Source organism: Ambystoma mexicanum, chromosome 7q (genome assembly GCF_040938575.1).
Source record: "Ambystoma mexicanum isolate Mex_15411 chromosome 7q, UKY_AmexF1_1, whole genome shotgun sequence".
Taxonomy (NCBI): Eukaryota; Metazoa; Chordata; class Amphibia; order Caudata; family Ambystomatidae; genus Ambystoma; species Ambystoma mexicanum.
In genome coordinates, this window is record NC_090941.1 from 70,762,838 (window position 1) to 70,777,482 (window position 14,645).

Genomic DNA, 14,645 nt, shown 5'->3' on the forward strand with positions numbered 1-14,645 from the left:
GGAGCCGAAGGCGCAGGCGGGTATATCTCCCTAAAAAGACCCTTGAAATACTCCCTGATGGGGTCGGTACACATGAGCATCTGAAATTTGCCGAAAAAGGTGTCCTCCGCAGACGGTTTTGGAGCTACCGGAGGAGGTCTCTCATGAGGAGGATAATTCCAGGGACGCAGAGTAGAGGGTTGCCAAACAAGCCCATCTCCCCATGTACCCACATAAATCAAGGGTGCAGAACCCACAGCCAGCCAGATGTTGTCCGGAAGGGGCATCCGAGCGTTCCAGTCGTAAACCGAGCGAAACGGATGCGCACAAGGAATTTTATGTTCCCCACAGAACCAACTCCTACACCAGAGGGCGGTGGCATAGTTGGAGGGTAGCACCCAAAATGGCTGCCGTTGTTGTGATGGGAACGGCCGCCATTTCGCCATCACCTAAGGGGAAATGCGGCACGTCAGGAAGTGATGCAGGGGTCCCAGTCGATGGATCAGGGATCTTAATTTTAGCCTTCACATAAGGAACCTCGGCTGAGCCGGTACTATGAGGCCCGGAATGTTTTAGCGACATACCAATAGCCAAACCAGCTTTCACAGGAAGTACCTCGGCACTGCCACGTAAAGGAAGAACTTTCACTCCTTGCCCCTCAACAGTTCTGGCGTCGCCACAAGAGCGAGAACAGTGAGAAACAACTTTCACCGATAAGGCCTTGCCAGCCCTCTCAGAAAAATTGGTCACTTTAGCCTCTGCACGAGGAACCTCGGACCCAGGTCCGGTAACAGCCTTACTAGCGCGGGCCTCGAACATCTGTTCGGTAACACCAAGCCCAGCCAAGGCCTCGGGGCGCACCCCGGTACTTTTGAGGGAAGCCGATAACGAGGCCTCAGAGCGAGCTCCGGTACCCCATGACTCAGTAGAACTGGGTCTACAAGCAGCCCCCACAGGAGGGGCCTCGGAGCGTGCTCCAGTATCCACAGGCCCCTTACGGAGACCCTCAGAGAAAACTCTGGTACCATCTCCCGGCCGGGGTGCTGTGAAAAGTAAAGAACTTACCAGGCGTTTCTTCTTTTCATCGATAAACGCTTCAAAATGCGAAGGAGGAGTACGTCAAAACACCTCCTCCCACCGCTCCAACCGACTTTGAAGTGCCCGGACCGAAAGGGAGTCGCAATAAAAACAGGAGTCCCAACGGTGATCGGGACCCAAACACTCTAGACAAAGAGGATGGGGATCCACCCTCGCGAAGCGTCGGTGACACAATGAACAATCTGGAAAGTTTAGTTTCAACGACATAGACAGACTAGTACACGATCGCTAGCGGGAGCCAGAGAGGAGGAAAAGATCTTCCGCGGATGCAAGCGCATCCAGTCCCGAACGAGCGGAGAAAAGGACTGATCGGCGATGCGCAGGGCGGAGCCGAGATGGGCAGTGTTACAGCCGCGTACCGGGCCCCGCGTAGAAAGAGAGGAAGAACTAAAAAATGTTGAAACATTTTTGGATGCTTTTACAAAGCGCTCCGGTCCCGTCCCACAGGACGGAGGAATGTCCCATAAGTATGGAGGAAAGGGGACGGGACGTAGGAGTATGTGGGACACCCAAAAGCCCTGTGGGAAAGCCCTGTTAAACACTGAAGCCTACAAGCAGTATCCAAGCCAAAAGTGTTTTAGAACTTAGCAATATCAATACCACCAACATAGTTTAAGGCCAGAGGGGAATATTGGGAAACTCTTATAAGTCTTGCTAATTATGTGTTTTGAAATGCAGATCACTGTTGATACAAACATACATTGCCAAAGCCAAGATAGAAGCAGAGTGATATGTTATGCTGGTAACTGTTTGGTTGTTGGTGTAGAGGGGAAATGAAGGTGACAAACAGGCTGCCCTTCTGGAGAAGATTATCCAGAGGGAGAGGAGCCTTGTTGTCAAGGAGTCCTTAAGAGCACTAATGCGATTCCTTGTTTCCCCAAAAATAGTTTAAAGTTGAATGTCAAAGAAAACTTGTGAAGTTGCTGTTGTACTGAGTTGGTGGTTACCACTGAATCACACTTAGTCATATTATGAAGCAATGATCGGGCAGGTGATTATACCCGTATGACAAGTTGTAAAAGTAGAAGGCCTGGTACTAGAATAAACCGGGTAGTCCTAGATGGAGAGCTAAACTGTGTTTCTCACAAGGACAACTCATGTTAAACTGTGGCAAGTCATCCTGACAAAGACAATTGTTGTGGTTCACTTGAAGAATACAAAGGTAAAACTTTTTCTTACTCCAGGCGGTTGTTGGAACACATTATTTCATTTAGTACATTGAGTCAACTGAACCTTTTGCTATCAAGTTTCAAATCCTCAAAGGCTATGTTGGAACTTTGTGGCAAACCAGGATTTCCTTATTTTCTTTTGAATTGTAGAACAAAACTTTGCTCAAATCTGGTGGAGGGGAATCACCCAGGTTATGAGAAGAGACATTGATCATATTGTGAAGTACATGCTATATATGTTTGTTGACTTGGATTGCAATACATTTCCTTATTACTTTTCTGAATGTACAAGTATGGGGGACAGATTACGTTTTGTAACTTTAGTTTATTTTAGGAATGGAAATCCTAGTCATTGTAGGGATAGTGAAGCGTTTATCCAACCTTTTTATTTAATAACATGGCTAAAGTTGAAAACTCTTTACAAAGTTGTCCGCCACACATTTCTGACCCCTCACACACAACAGCACCTAAACAGCCAACTGATGAAAACTACTCAACATCTTGAAGAGGCCTACCCACATTCTTTTTTATTCTTCTAAAAACGAATTCAACAGGCAAACCCTCAGCAAGCTTGACTAATTTAAAAACCCTCAAATTTTTCCCTCTCACAACTACATTAACCTAAACGGGAGTCCTCAACTACATGAATCGTTTATACTTCCCATATCTCACACATATAACCCTGGGTCATCAATGCGCTGATTAGTAACTAGGCTGCTTAATTCCCAGTTCTGAAGAAGGTTATTTGTGAACTCTTTATCACGGTTTTCAAATCTGTTCATAGTCAAATCTCACGTCCACCCATTTACCTATCCCAAACAATTGCTTTACATCAGAAATAGACTGAACCCTTTGCAAAACCGGACATCACACCAGATCACTGATCTGAAACCACCTTTGTCCAAACTCAAATTGCCAGCAGTTATGGTAATTTGCACTCTTACACACAAAGTAATGCTTTTGCACATTGATCGCAGGTTGTCTAACATTGCCTGCCTTCAAATCAGCCCCAACGTTCTGCTTTCCACATTGTGATTATCTTCTGAGCCAATACAACTAAGTACCTTCAATACTAGCTGCATCACACATCCAGACTGATGCTAATGCAAATGACATAGGTTTTGACTATTTTGCTTTGTATTGCCCTATTTGATTTGCTTTAATGTCCACAATGAAGTGTTAGGGCACCATGGGGGCGTGGCTACGAGAGCCATGTAGGAGGACGCGTTCTGGAGGAGCTCCCGAGATCCTACAACGATCCGGGCAAATATGTGCGGTACGACGGACCACTGACCACCGACGATACACATGCTGGTGTGTGAAGGTGTTGGCCACGCACTGTGAACCTCTGGAAGGCACAGGATTAACGGCGACGGAGATCGGTGACGATTAGTTAAAAGACGCCGGGAACAAAGGGCGACTCAAAATGGCCGACCAGGGCCCGGGACAGGAATAGAAGCGAGCTGCACGGTGGCCCAGCTGTGAAGGTGCACTGTACACACACTTGCTACTTGAGCAGCCTGTTGATTCCCTGAGTCATGTCGAGCAGGCCAGTGCGACCGAAGGTGAAACAGCCCACCTTAGACGACTTCACTAGGACGTCCCCGAGCCAGGACACTACCAAAAGTAAGGATGCGCTGGCTGCGAGTAGCGCGACGTCTTCGTGCACCAACCAAGAAATCCTGGCGGCGATTGCGGATCTGAGGGCGGCCTGGGAATCAAAGCTGGAACTGGCCGTCACTGAACTAAAAACGGCGCTGGACCGCAAGGTTGGAGAGGTCCAAGAGGACGTTAATTTGCTACGACAGGATTTCAGGGCCCTGGCGGAGCGCACGGAGTCCCTCGAAAAAGAAGTTGGCCCGAATACTGCAGATTGTGCCACTCATAAGGCCGATTTGCACGCCCTGACACAAAGGGTGGGCAACCTGGAGAGCAGAGCGGAGGAGGCAGAGGGACGAGCCCGTCGCAACAACATCCGCATCGTGGGCCTACCGGAGGGGATGGAGGGCCGTGACCCTACGGATTTCATCGAATCCATGTTCTTACAGGAGATACCTGGAGGGGCCCTATCCCAAGGATTTGCAGTAGAAAGGGCACATAGAGCCCTAACGAGGAGGCCGCCTCCGGGGAACCCGCCTAGGCCTATGATCGCCAAAATCCTCAACTACCGCGACCGGGAGAGGATACTGGAATACTTCCGTAAAGGAGGGACGATCACGAGAGGAGCGGCAAACATCACGGCTTACCCAGATTATACCTTGACTGTACAGCGTAGTCGCATGAATTTTGGGTCTGTAAAGTGGAGGCTGAGAGAAGCGGGCCACAAATACATGTTACTTTATCCTGCAAAATTGAAGGTCATTCATGCACATAAAACTTTGTTTTTTGAGACCCCGGAGGATGCCATGGGATGGCTCGATGCGCAAGGATGCCCCTAGGAATCAGAAGTTCGGCCCAGAAAGGGCTCGGAAGAGATACGGGAGGCGTAAAATGGCGTCGCAAGATGGCGTGGTTCGTGGGACTTGAATATAGTCGGTGTGACACCTTCGGTAAAGAAGGTCAGATGATTGCACTATTTGTCAAGGACACTGTGATTAATGTTTATTTGACCGGGAGCCTTACAGGGCGATACTCTTTACCCCACAATAGTTTTAGTTGGGTGGCCACTAGGGTGACCTCACCCTACTGGGCTCCGTGCACCGACCGGTGCTTGCGGAGCTAGATGTGGGGGTGCCTGAGCTCCGAGGCTGGAGCTGGGCAGCAGTTGGGGTGTGTGATGTTGGGGAAGGTACGGGGGGGGAGGGAAGCAGGGGTTTTGTTGTGTGTATAGTTAAAGGGAGTTTGAGCTTATATGAGGAGCTACTGGACCGAGACGCCATCTGTGTCACGTGGGCAGTTGGGAATCGCTACATGGGAGGCAGGAAGATACGTACTTGCCATGGGAGACCTTAAGATTGTCACCTGGAATGTCAGGGGACTTAATAGTTATTTAAAAAGGAACAAAGTCATGTTGTACCTCAAAAGACAGAGGATTGACATCGCACTGCTGCAAGAAACACACCTGACCCGACACAAGTTGGAACTGGTGGGGAAAAAGTGGAGTGGCACAGTGGTGGGCTCCCCGTACTCTGCCTATGCCAGGGGAGTGCTAATTTGGGTAGCACCGCACGTTCCGCTCAGAGTTACACGGGAGGTGGTGGACACGGAGGGCAGGCTGGTCATGCTCAGAGCCCTGGTAGAGAACAGAGAGGTTTGCATTATTAACACATATGCTCCCAACCAGAATGCTGCTGCATACTTCAGAACCCTATGCACTCGTCTGGGCACGTGTGTGGGGGGAGCGATTATTTGGGGAGGGGACTTTAACTGTGTTCTCGACCCCAGGGCGGACAGGTCCGACGGTAAGATTGATCGGCCCACCCCGGCGGCCAGAGTATTACAGACATTGCTGGGCGACTTTGGGCTGGCGGATGTTTGGAGACTGAAACACCCTAATGCCTCGCAGTATTCTCACTACTCTGCCCCACAGCACCTACACACGAGATTGGATTACTTCTTTGCCACGTCAGAGGTGGTGATGGCGACCACTCAAATTGAATATAGAGCGAGGGTCCTGTCGGACCACTCGCCCTTGGTGTTGACCTGGCAGTATGGCCGCCCTCGTGCGCGGATACCTACATGGCGCCTCCGTGCGGAGGCGCTTAGGGACTCGATCTTCAGGGAGGACATCAGGGAAGCGATTAAGCGGTACTTTGAGGTGAACACGGGCAGTGTAGATTCGGCTGGTACACTTTGGGAGGCATTCAAGGTTGTGTTGCGAGGGGACGCCATTTCCAAGTCAAGGGGCCTGCAGGGTGGGGTTCTGACAGAGCTAGAGAAGGCGGAGAGACAACTGGAGCGCGAATGCAGCAGGGCAGGAGGGGACGCAGATTTAGTACTCGAGCTGCAGCAGCGGTGTTCGGAGCTTTGGGAGAGGCTCTGTAACCTTAACTACAGAAAATATGTTGAAGGCAGCATGCGGGTGGAGACAAAACTGGCCGCCTACTGGCATGGCTATATAAGAGAGAAACCCCCAGGCTCCCGATCAGGATGATAGTTAGAGAGGACGGGGAGGAGGTAGACACCCAAGAAGGAGTTAATGAAGCCTTCTTTGATTATTATAGAGCACTGTATGAGGACAAAGGGGGAGGAAATCAGGCAGAGATCAGAAACACATTGGAAGACATAGAACTACCCAGGATTAGTGATGAAGAGAGGGAGGAGCTGGACACACCTATTACACTAGAGGAACTGGAGGAGGTAGTGAAACGATTGCCCACCTGCAAGAGCCCGGGCACAGACGGACTCCCGAGTGAGTTTTATAAAGTGTATAGGGCAGAGATACACCCTCCGATGCTAGAGATGTTCAGCGAATCTTTCGAGAAGGGTCGGTTACCGGAAACGCTCAGAGAAGCGCTGATAGTGCCGCTCCCCAAGCCTAACAAACCGAGATAATGCTGTGGATCGTATAGGCCGCTGTCGATGCTGAACCAGGACAGCAAGATCCTGACGGCGGTCCTGGCCAATAGGCTACGAAGGGTCATCAGTAAACTGATACACCCGGATCAGACAGGCTATGTCCCCAATAGAAATATAACTCATAATCACAGGCGACTCCACCGGGTGATTGAAGAGGGGAACAGAAGTGATGAAGAGATGGTGGTAGTGTCCCTAGATGCAGTTAAGGCATTTGATTCAGTGAGGTGGCCATGGTTGCTGGCGGCCTTGGAGGGGTACGGGTTTGGGCCTGGCTACGTGGGGTGGGCGAAACTGCTGTACAGCGAACCACTGGCCAGGGTGCGCACGGGATCAGTGATATCCAAGAGGTGGCGACTCAGTAGAGGCACCAGACAGGGATGCCCCTGGTCTCCGATGTTGTACAAATTGGCCCTGGAGCCCCTAGCGGTGTACCTCAGACAACAATATGACTTGGTTGGCATCGAGGTGGGAGGAGAGAACCATTTGATATCCTTATATGCTGATGATCTGTTATTGTACCTGAAGTATCCGGAAGAAAACCTCCAGTACATTTTAGAGGTCATGGAAAAGTATGCGGAGGTGTCCGGCATAGCGGTTAATCCCGGTAAATCGAGCATGTTTCCACTGGGGAGCTTCGCAGGAGTCCCTCTGGAACGATTGCCGGTGTTGCCCGTGCCCTGGGCAACTGAGTCTTTCCGCTACCTCGGAATTGATGTATATCATACTGTGAAGGAAGAACACTTGCACAATACCGAGGTGGCTGTGAAGAAAATCCACGAGACTATGCAGTTTTGGGAGAAGCTGCCGCTGGCAATGATGGGCCGGGGGGCGATGCTCAAAATGGTGGTCCTGCCTAGGCTTTTGCACTTTTTCAGTAACATACCATACCTGATACCCAGGAAGTTCTTTGTCAAACTTGACAGTGTATGCAGGGACTTCCTGTGGCACGGCATCCGCAACAGGGTGGCCCTGTGGAAACTGCAAAATTTCCATGATAGGGGAGGCATCAAGCTGCCGAACTTTGAGGCCTATTATGTGGCCAGCCAGTTGCAATACGTGACTAGATGGCTCTCTGATGAGGAAACTCCTGAGTCTAGGCTGGTTGGGCGGGACTGCGCCCCGTTTTACCTAAAAGAGATCGTCTGGGTCCCTAGATCAGACTTGAATGGACGCCCAAGTATGTTGCTGCTGGGGTGGAGAATTTGGCGCAGAGCGTGCCAATTGATAGAGAGCCCGTGCCCGTGTTCCCCACAGGTGCCACTGGTCGCCTTAACTATGGGGGACAGCCAGCTTAGGAAAATAATCAGGACATACTGGGAATCGGTTGGGCTGGCCACATTGGGAGACATATGGCAGGATGGGGCCATTAGGGAATTCGAAGACCTGGGAGAAGAAACAGGGCTGCACGGGGGCCAATACGTTACGTACCTACGGTTGGTACAGATCATCCGTAAGACTTGGCCGGAGACGGTGCTGGCGGAAGATCCGGACGCACTGATCGGAACGATATATGATATATCAGAGGGCGGACATGAGATCTCTAGATTATATGAGGTGGTGATGACCCGGGTGGGGAAGGACTTGATGGATTTGAGGCTGGACTGGGAAGCGGAAGTGGGGGCGCAGCTGACTGATGGGATGTGGGAACGGGCCATGGGATACCATAAGAAAGTGTCCAGGAATGCTAGATTGCAGCAAATACAGCTATACATTACGCATAGAGCATATATGACCCCGAAGAAAATAGCCAAGTTTGCGAACGCAGGTAGACAAGCATGCCCGAAATGCGATGAAGAAGACGCAGACATGACACATATGTTCTGGTCCTGCCCAGTGATTGAAGGCTTTTGGGGGGAAGTGGCACAGAAATTAGCAGATAAGGGGGTCCTGCTACGCATTGACACGGCCTGGGCCTGCCTCCTGGGAGGGTTCCCCAGACCACGGAACACCAAACATCTCGGGAAACTGAGAGACCTGGCGTATGTACTTGCTAAGAGAAGGATAGCCATGAGTTGGAAGCAATGCCATGGGCCAAGAATAGAGATATGGTGGCGGGACCTGCAGAAGTGGGCGGAGGCTGAAACAGTGGTATGGCAGGAAGCGTGTAGCAATTGCGGGGAAGAAGATGTGGGCAACTTAGCGGCTTGGAGGATGTTAATTACGGGACTGATTGGCATGGAAGTGCACCCTGCTGCTTCGGAAGGAAGCGACGCCCAGCCACACCAAGTGTACACAGAACTGTAAGGTTGATAAGCTCTTGGGGGGGGGGGGGTTTGAAGTGCAGTAACATGGGATTAACTGATGTTTACGGTTGTATTGTATAATGCTGCAAGTTTGGTTTGTATTGTTTTATTTTGAAAATAAAAAATATTTAAAAAAAAAAAAAAAAAAGTGTTAGGGCACCATTATCAACATATGCAGCATTCTCCATGCATCAAATCTATACAAATATTTGATGGATAGACTTAAGAATCCATAAGAACATGTATATATTAATTCAGATCATAATGCTGTCAGGCTTATAGAACACCATAAAGTAGAATCTATGAAACTAACATTTTCAGAAATGTAGTGTATGATGTAAAACACATCTTGATATCGATGCATGCAACAATGTACAAGTTCCCACTCTTCCCCAGAACATGCTACTCTGACACCCCTCATAGCCAACAATGGATTAAGCTGTCTGCGTTACCTTTGTCTTTGTTCTTCTCCTTGCCTAATGAGTCAAGTTTTTTCCTTAAAGACTTCTTCCTCTTCTGCCCATCTGGAAAAAAGAAAAAACAACATTAGTCAGTCTTTACTGGCATATAGCTTTCACATTTCCAGCCCTTGGGTAAAAATTGTATGAGAAAGGAAAACACAATCAGATATTAACGAAACAATACAACAGTGCACTTTCCTTATGATAAAATATACCTACAGCAGCATGATATTTCGTACATACAATAAAATGTTGAGAAGGTCAAACCTGAGAGATCACATGATAAGAAAAAAAAACTATCATTGGCCCCTAGGCATAGCATAGTAATATTGATTTTCCATATTAGCATTATAGAAAGTCAAGATCCTATTAACGACGTGTAGGCGAAGTATTATGCTCCGTTCTTCCTTTACTTCAGCAGCATTATCAAACCAACAATAAAAACAAACCATTACAAACAAAACTACATTTCCCAATAAAACAGTCTTTTTTGTAGTCCGTTTATTATTGGATAACTTAATCACAAGTTCAAATACACATCCTTTCTCCTTTCTCTGAGTCCATAACCCTAACTTCCTTTCCTTGTCCTTCCTCTTTCTTGGGCTGTCTCGAAACTTTAAATCGTACACCCCAACTGGTAGCTGCTGAAACCAAGAGTTCTTTTTCCTGCCCTCTTCAGCATCCTGCTGTCTTAGCACCCATTCCTGTCAAATGAATAAACAAAGCTGAGGCTAGCTATGATAGGGTGGGCAATCACTTTATCACAATTGCTCACAAAACATTCCATAAACATTTAATTAATAAATCAATTTTAACTCATGCAGTTATTGACTGGGTGGGATAAAACTTTGCATCTGTATCGTTAATAGAATATTGACTTTCTAGAATGCTAGCATGAATAATCATTATATGTCAAAGCTTACTCACCACTAACAGATACTTGATCTATCGGTCCAAAGTAAAAGTCCAGAAAAGTGGACTCCTTCGACCCGTCCACTGCTTTTAAGATGTCCTCTAGCTGTGCGTCTGCGACATGCGCTTTAGAAGTCATTGCTCCTCTAATTGAATGAGCCCTGTAGGCTCGTATGTCAATGCCCGGTTTAAGCATACTCCATTTTATCCACCTAGCTAGGATTGCCACAGATACTGCCACGAATGATCTCCATAAAGCGATCAACAATTGAGTTGCCCCTGACCTGTCGAAGACTATCCGTCATCGCTATATATATAAAAAACAGTCGTGTTTGTTTGTGGGTTTGTATGTGCCGTTCTTGGAGACGGAACGCCTCATGAACGGTGAGGTCTGGCATCATGAAGTTTGCATGGAATATTCTGTATTTCGCTGCCGAATTAATTCAACTATTTTTGGCTCGATAGGTCAACCCGTTCCTGAGATAATTCATCTTTTTTGTTTTTCGGCTTTGTTTTTCAGTATTACATTTTGTGGTGTTACACCGCCATCTAGAGGTCATTTGTAGAAAGTGCTCTTCGTGCATCGAATGTGAAACACGATCAACATTCTGTAGAAGGAAGATGAAGACCATGAAGCTGATTGAATTCAACATGCTTTAAGAGACAGAACAATGAAAGTTCTTAAGAACGTGAAGCAAGAACTACTAATCAGAGTATTCGTGCTGCTAAAAAACAAAGCAACAGAAATGCTGAAGAAATTGAAACACAACTTGCTGTGAAGAAAATGAGTGCTGCTGAACAACGAAGGAATGAAACTGCTGAAGAAATTCCAGCGACACTTACTGATTTGAGAATGTGTGCCGCTAAAAAACTAAGCAATGAAACTGCTGAAGAAACTGAAGTGAGAATTACCGATCATAGATTTAAAAATATGAGAAATGAAATCCCACGCAAAGCCGGGTAGTTCAACTAACAGTTTAAGTACTCAGACAATGCACTGGGAGTAGCCTGGGTTTATCGGGAAGAACAAGCTACTTTCTTACCTGGTAACGTTCTTTCGATGGGATGTTCCTCCGACGTATTCCACAACTATGACAGTAATCACCACAGCTGTGCTGCATCAGAATTTTTTTTCAGCGTAGCCGTCCTACGCTGTCCTCGAGGGCCTCCGTCGAGGGTCGACGTCACCGGATGTTATATCTAGGACGCACGGCACCCGTAGCCTCAGTCGTTTTTCCCCAGACCAGGTGGCACCAATCAAATGCCAGTATGACTGCAGAAATCCTTGCAGAAACGTAAGATGCAATCGCATAAGAAATTCTGTAGAGGGTCATGCTGAGAGGGTACGATGTGGAATACGTCGGAGGAACATCCCATCGAAAGAATGTTACCAGGTAATAAAGTAACTTGTTCATAGAGGGGATTGTGTCCTCCGATGTATTCCACATCTATGACAGACTCCCAAAGCAGTACCAACGTCTGGAGGTGAGAAAAGGAATTTAGAATTTTAGAATGCCCAATCAAATTGCAGAATAGAAGACCGCCTCACCAAAGGCCATATCCTGCCCATGGATTGAGTCCAGGGAATAGTGTTTTACAAAAGTATGGACAGAGGCCCATGTGGTTGCTTCACAAATATTATGAATGGTAACACCCCTCTGCAGAGCAATAGAGGCAACCACATCCCTAGTAGAAAGAGCCTGTAAGCCCACTGGAGGGTCCTAGCCAAACGGTAACATTCAGAGATCGTCAAAATGATCCATCTGGACAAGGTCTGCTTGGAAACAGCTTGACCTAAACGCCTTCCAGCGTTCCCTACAAAGAGCCGATCGTCCACTCTGACCCGGGACATCCGTGAAAGATAGAAGCTCAAAGCTCTCCTAGGATCCAACCTATGGAGCCTCTCCTCTTCCTTACCAGGATGCGGAGGAGGATAGAATGCCGGAAGAATTACCTTCTGGCTCAAATTAAATTCCGACACAACCTTCGGAAGAAAAGAAGGACGAACCCCAAGGACAACCCTGTCCTTATGGAACACAGTGAAAGGTGGCTTGGCGGAAAGTACCTGCAAATGTTACGCTCACCTGGTATCCACCCAGCCGGGTTATTCGCTGGTATACGTCTCAGTTTTGCCCAGATGTGGTTTGCGTAGAAGGTTCTGCCTGAAAATACAGGAGGACTGGGTTCAAGACTGGCCGACCGGGGTAAGTATTCTCCCTCCACCCCCGTATGATTTCAGCCCCTCTGGGGCCCTCTCCTCACCTTATGGTAGAGTTAGGCATGCTCTCCGTCCTGCCTTCTTTGCAGGGGCGCGTTGTCTTTCGTGGGCGTGTGCGGTCCAGTTACTTCACTGACGCCGGCCCGTTTGATATCGTTCAGGTAGGTTTTTTTGCTGTTCTTTAGTATTGTTGCTATCCTGCATGCCTTTCTTTGTTTAATAATGTCTTTTTCTCCCTTAGGTATGCAGAGCTTCAGCGCTGCGAACTGGTTTGGTTGAGACTCGCTGGTAAATGATGGCGCATTAAGAGCGCTATGATGCGGTAAGTAAGCGCTATGCGCAGCGCTGCAATGTCTTGCCTTTGCTAACCTTTTTTTTCCTTCTTTCCTTGTAGGTCGCGGTGTTCTTCAGCGCGTGTGGAATTTCCAGAGTGGTGCCAGCCGAGAGGCGACCAGCCAGGTAAGCCTTTAGAACAGTTTGTAATTTGCAATGTCTCTTCTGCTTTCTTTAATGTTGCCTCTATCTTACTCTTTCAGGTCGTTCAGTCCGGGAGGCGTGCAGATTCAAGGAAGCTGTTCTCAGGAGCTGCAAGTAACTAAAGATGAAGACTGCAGGTAAGATGCTGCTGCTAATGATGTACCTTTTGTCTCCTTGCAGGTTCTGCTTCTCCAAGGTTCGAGGGTATAGCCTGAAACGGTGAGTGTCACGTTGCAAACTGCAAAGTAATGTGAAGCGTGTTGTCTTGCTCGGGTGTGGTTTAAATAGCCCCAACAAAATAGTCCAGGTAAAGTAGTCCCTAGGCTACCACACCCAAAACACTCGACCGCATAGCTTGGTTCGTAGGAACCAAGCTACGTGGATGCCTCCATGTTGGCTGACAAACACAATAAAGTAGTTCCCAAGCACATGTTTTTCATTTTATATAAACCTGGCGCCATAGGTGCCAGGACTGGCCCCAGGAGGGCTTTTGAAGAGGATGCCAGGCTCTAGAGGCCCGGGCCCCGACTTAACCTGCCCGATGGGTTTCCCAGAGGGGGTTTTGGGCGAGGGTCGTGACAGCAACTCACTCACTCTGCAAGCTGAAGTAACCACAACTAAAAATACAGTCTTAAAGGTCAACAGTCTTAATGGACAAGAATGTAAGGGCTTAAATGGAGCTCCCCATAGGAACTTTAGAACTAAGTTCAAATCCCATCCCGGTACCTGGAAATGTGACGGTGGAAACACATTAGTTAGCCCTTTTAGAAATGGAGAAATCAAAAGGAAGCTTAAAATAAGAACACTCCTCAGATGAGTGCTTAAATATTGACAGCGCTGCCAGGTAACCCTTAATGGTACCCACTTGCAGGCCCTTGTGGTTTAGTGAAAGCAAAAAAGACAAACACAGGAATGGAGCATTGAAAAGGATCCACATTCTGTACCCTGCACCAGTCGCAGACCTTTCGCGAACGGTAACAGTACAGAGATTTTGTTGCGGGCCTTCTGGCCGAAAGCAACACCTCCATCACATCCTTGGGGAGGTCCCAATCCTTATACCTCAGCCTTTCAGATACCAAGCATGAAGGCTGAGAGACTTGACCTCTGGATGGAGAACTCAACCCCCCTCCCAGGAGAGCAGTTCATCTCGGTAGGGAAGACGACGTGGAGGGCAGATGGACATGTCTAGAATGCCGAGGTACCATGCTCTCCTGGCCCATGCTGGAGCAATGAGGATCATCCGGGAACCGGACCTCCGTAACCTCTGAAACACCTGTGGAATGACGGGGACTGGAGGGAACGCGTACAGCAGTGGGAAGGACCATTCCACTACGAACGCCTCCCCTAAGGCTCCTCTTGGAGGAAATTCCCGCGAGCAGAACCTTTCGCACCTCCGGTTGACACTGGTTATTGTTATCTTGCATTTATATAGCGCCTTATATACCATTGGTATGGTCTGAAGGCGCTGGTAGGTTGAACGCCCTTGAGAACCAAAGTTCATATCAATAAAGAGAATAGAGAGAGTCAAAACGGTGCGTGTGGGCACCGGGTATGTGTGCAGCTCGTGCGG

General features: G+C 48.3%; 1 protein-coding gene across 2 annotated transcripts in view; it reads right to left on the reverse strand.

The window, feature by feature from the left end:
* ARHGAP6 (Rho GTPase activating protein 6) overlaps nt 1-14,645 on the reverse strand; it is a 2,190,479-nt gene that overhangs the window by 924,929 nt on the left and 1,250,905 nt on the right. For both annotated transcript variants that reach the window (XM_069639186.1, XM_069639187.1), the window contains exon 3: nt 9,460-9,531. In XM_069639186.1, coding sequence (XP_069495287.1) covers nt 9,460-9,531 — 72 coding nt within the window. The remainder of the gene's footprint in view (nt 1-9,459; nt 9,532-14,645) is intronic.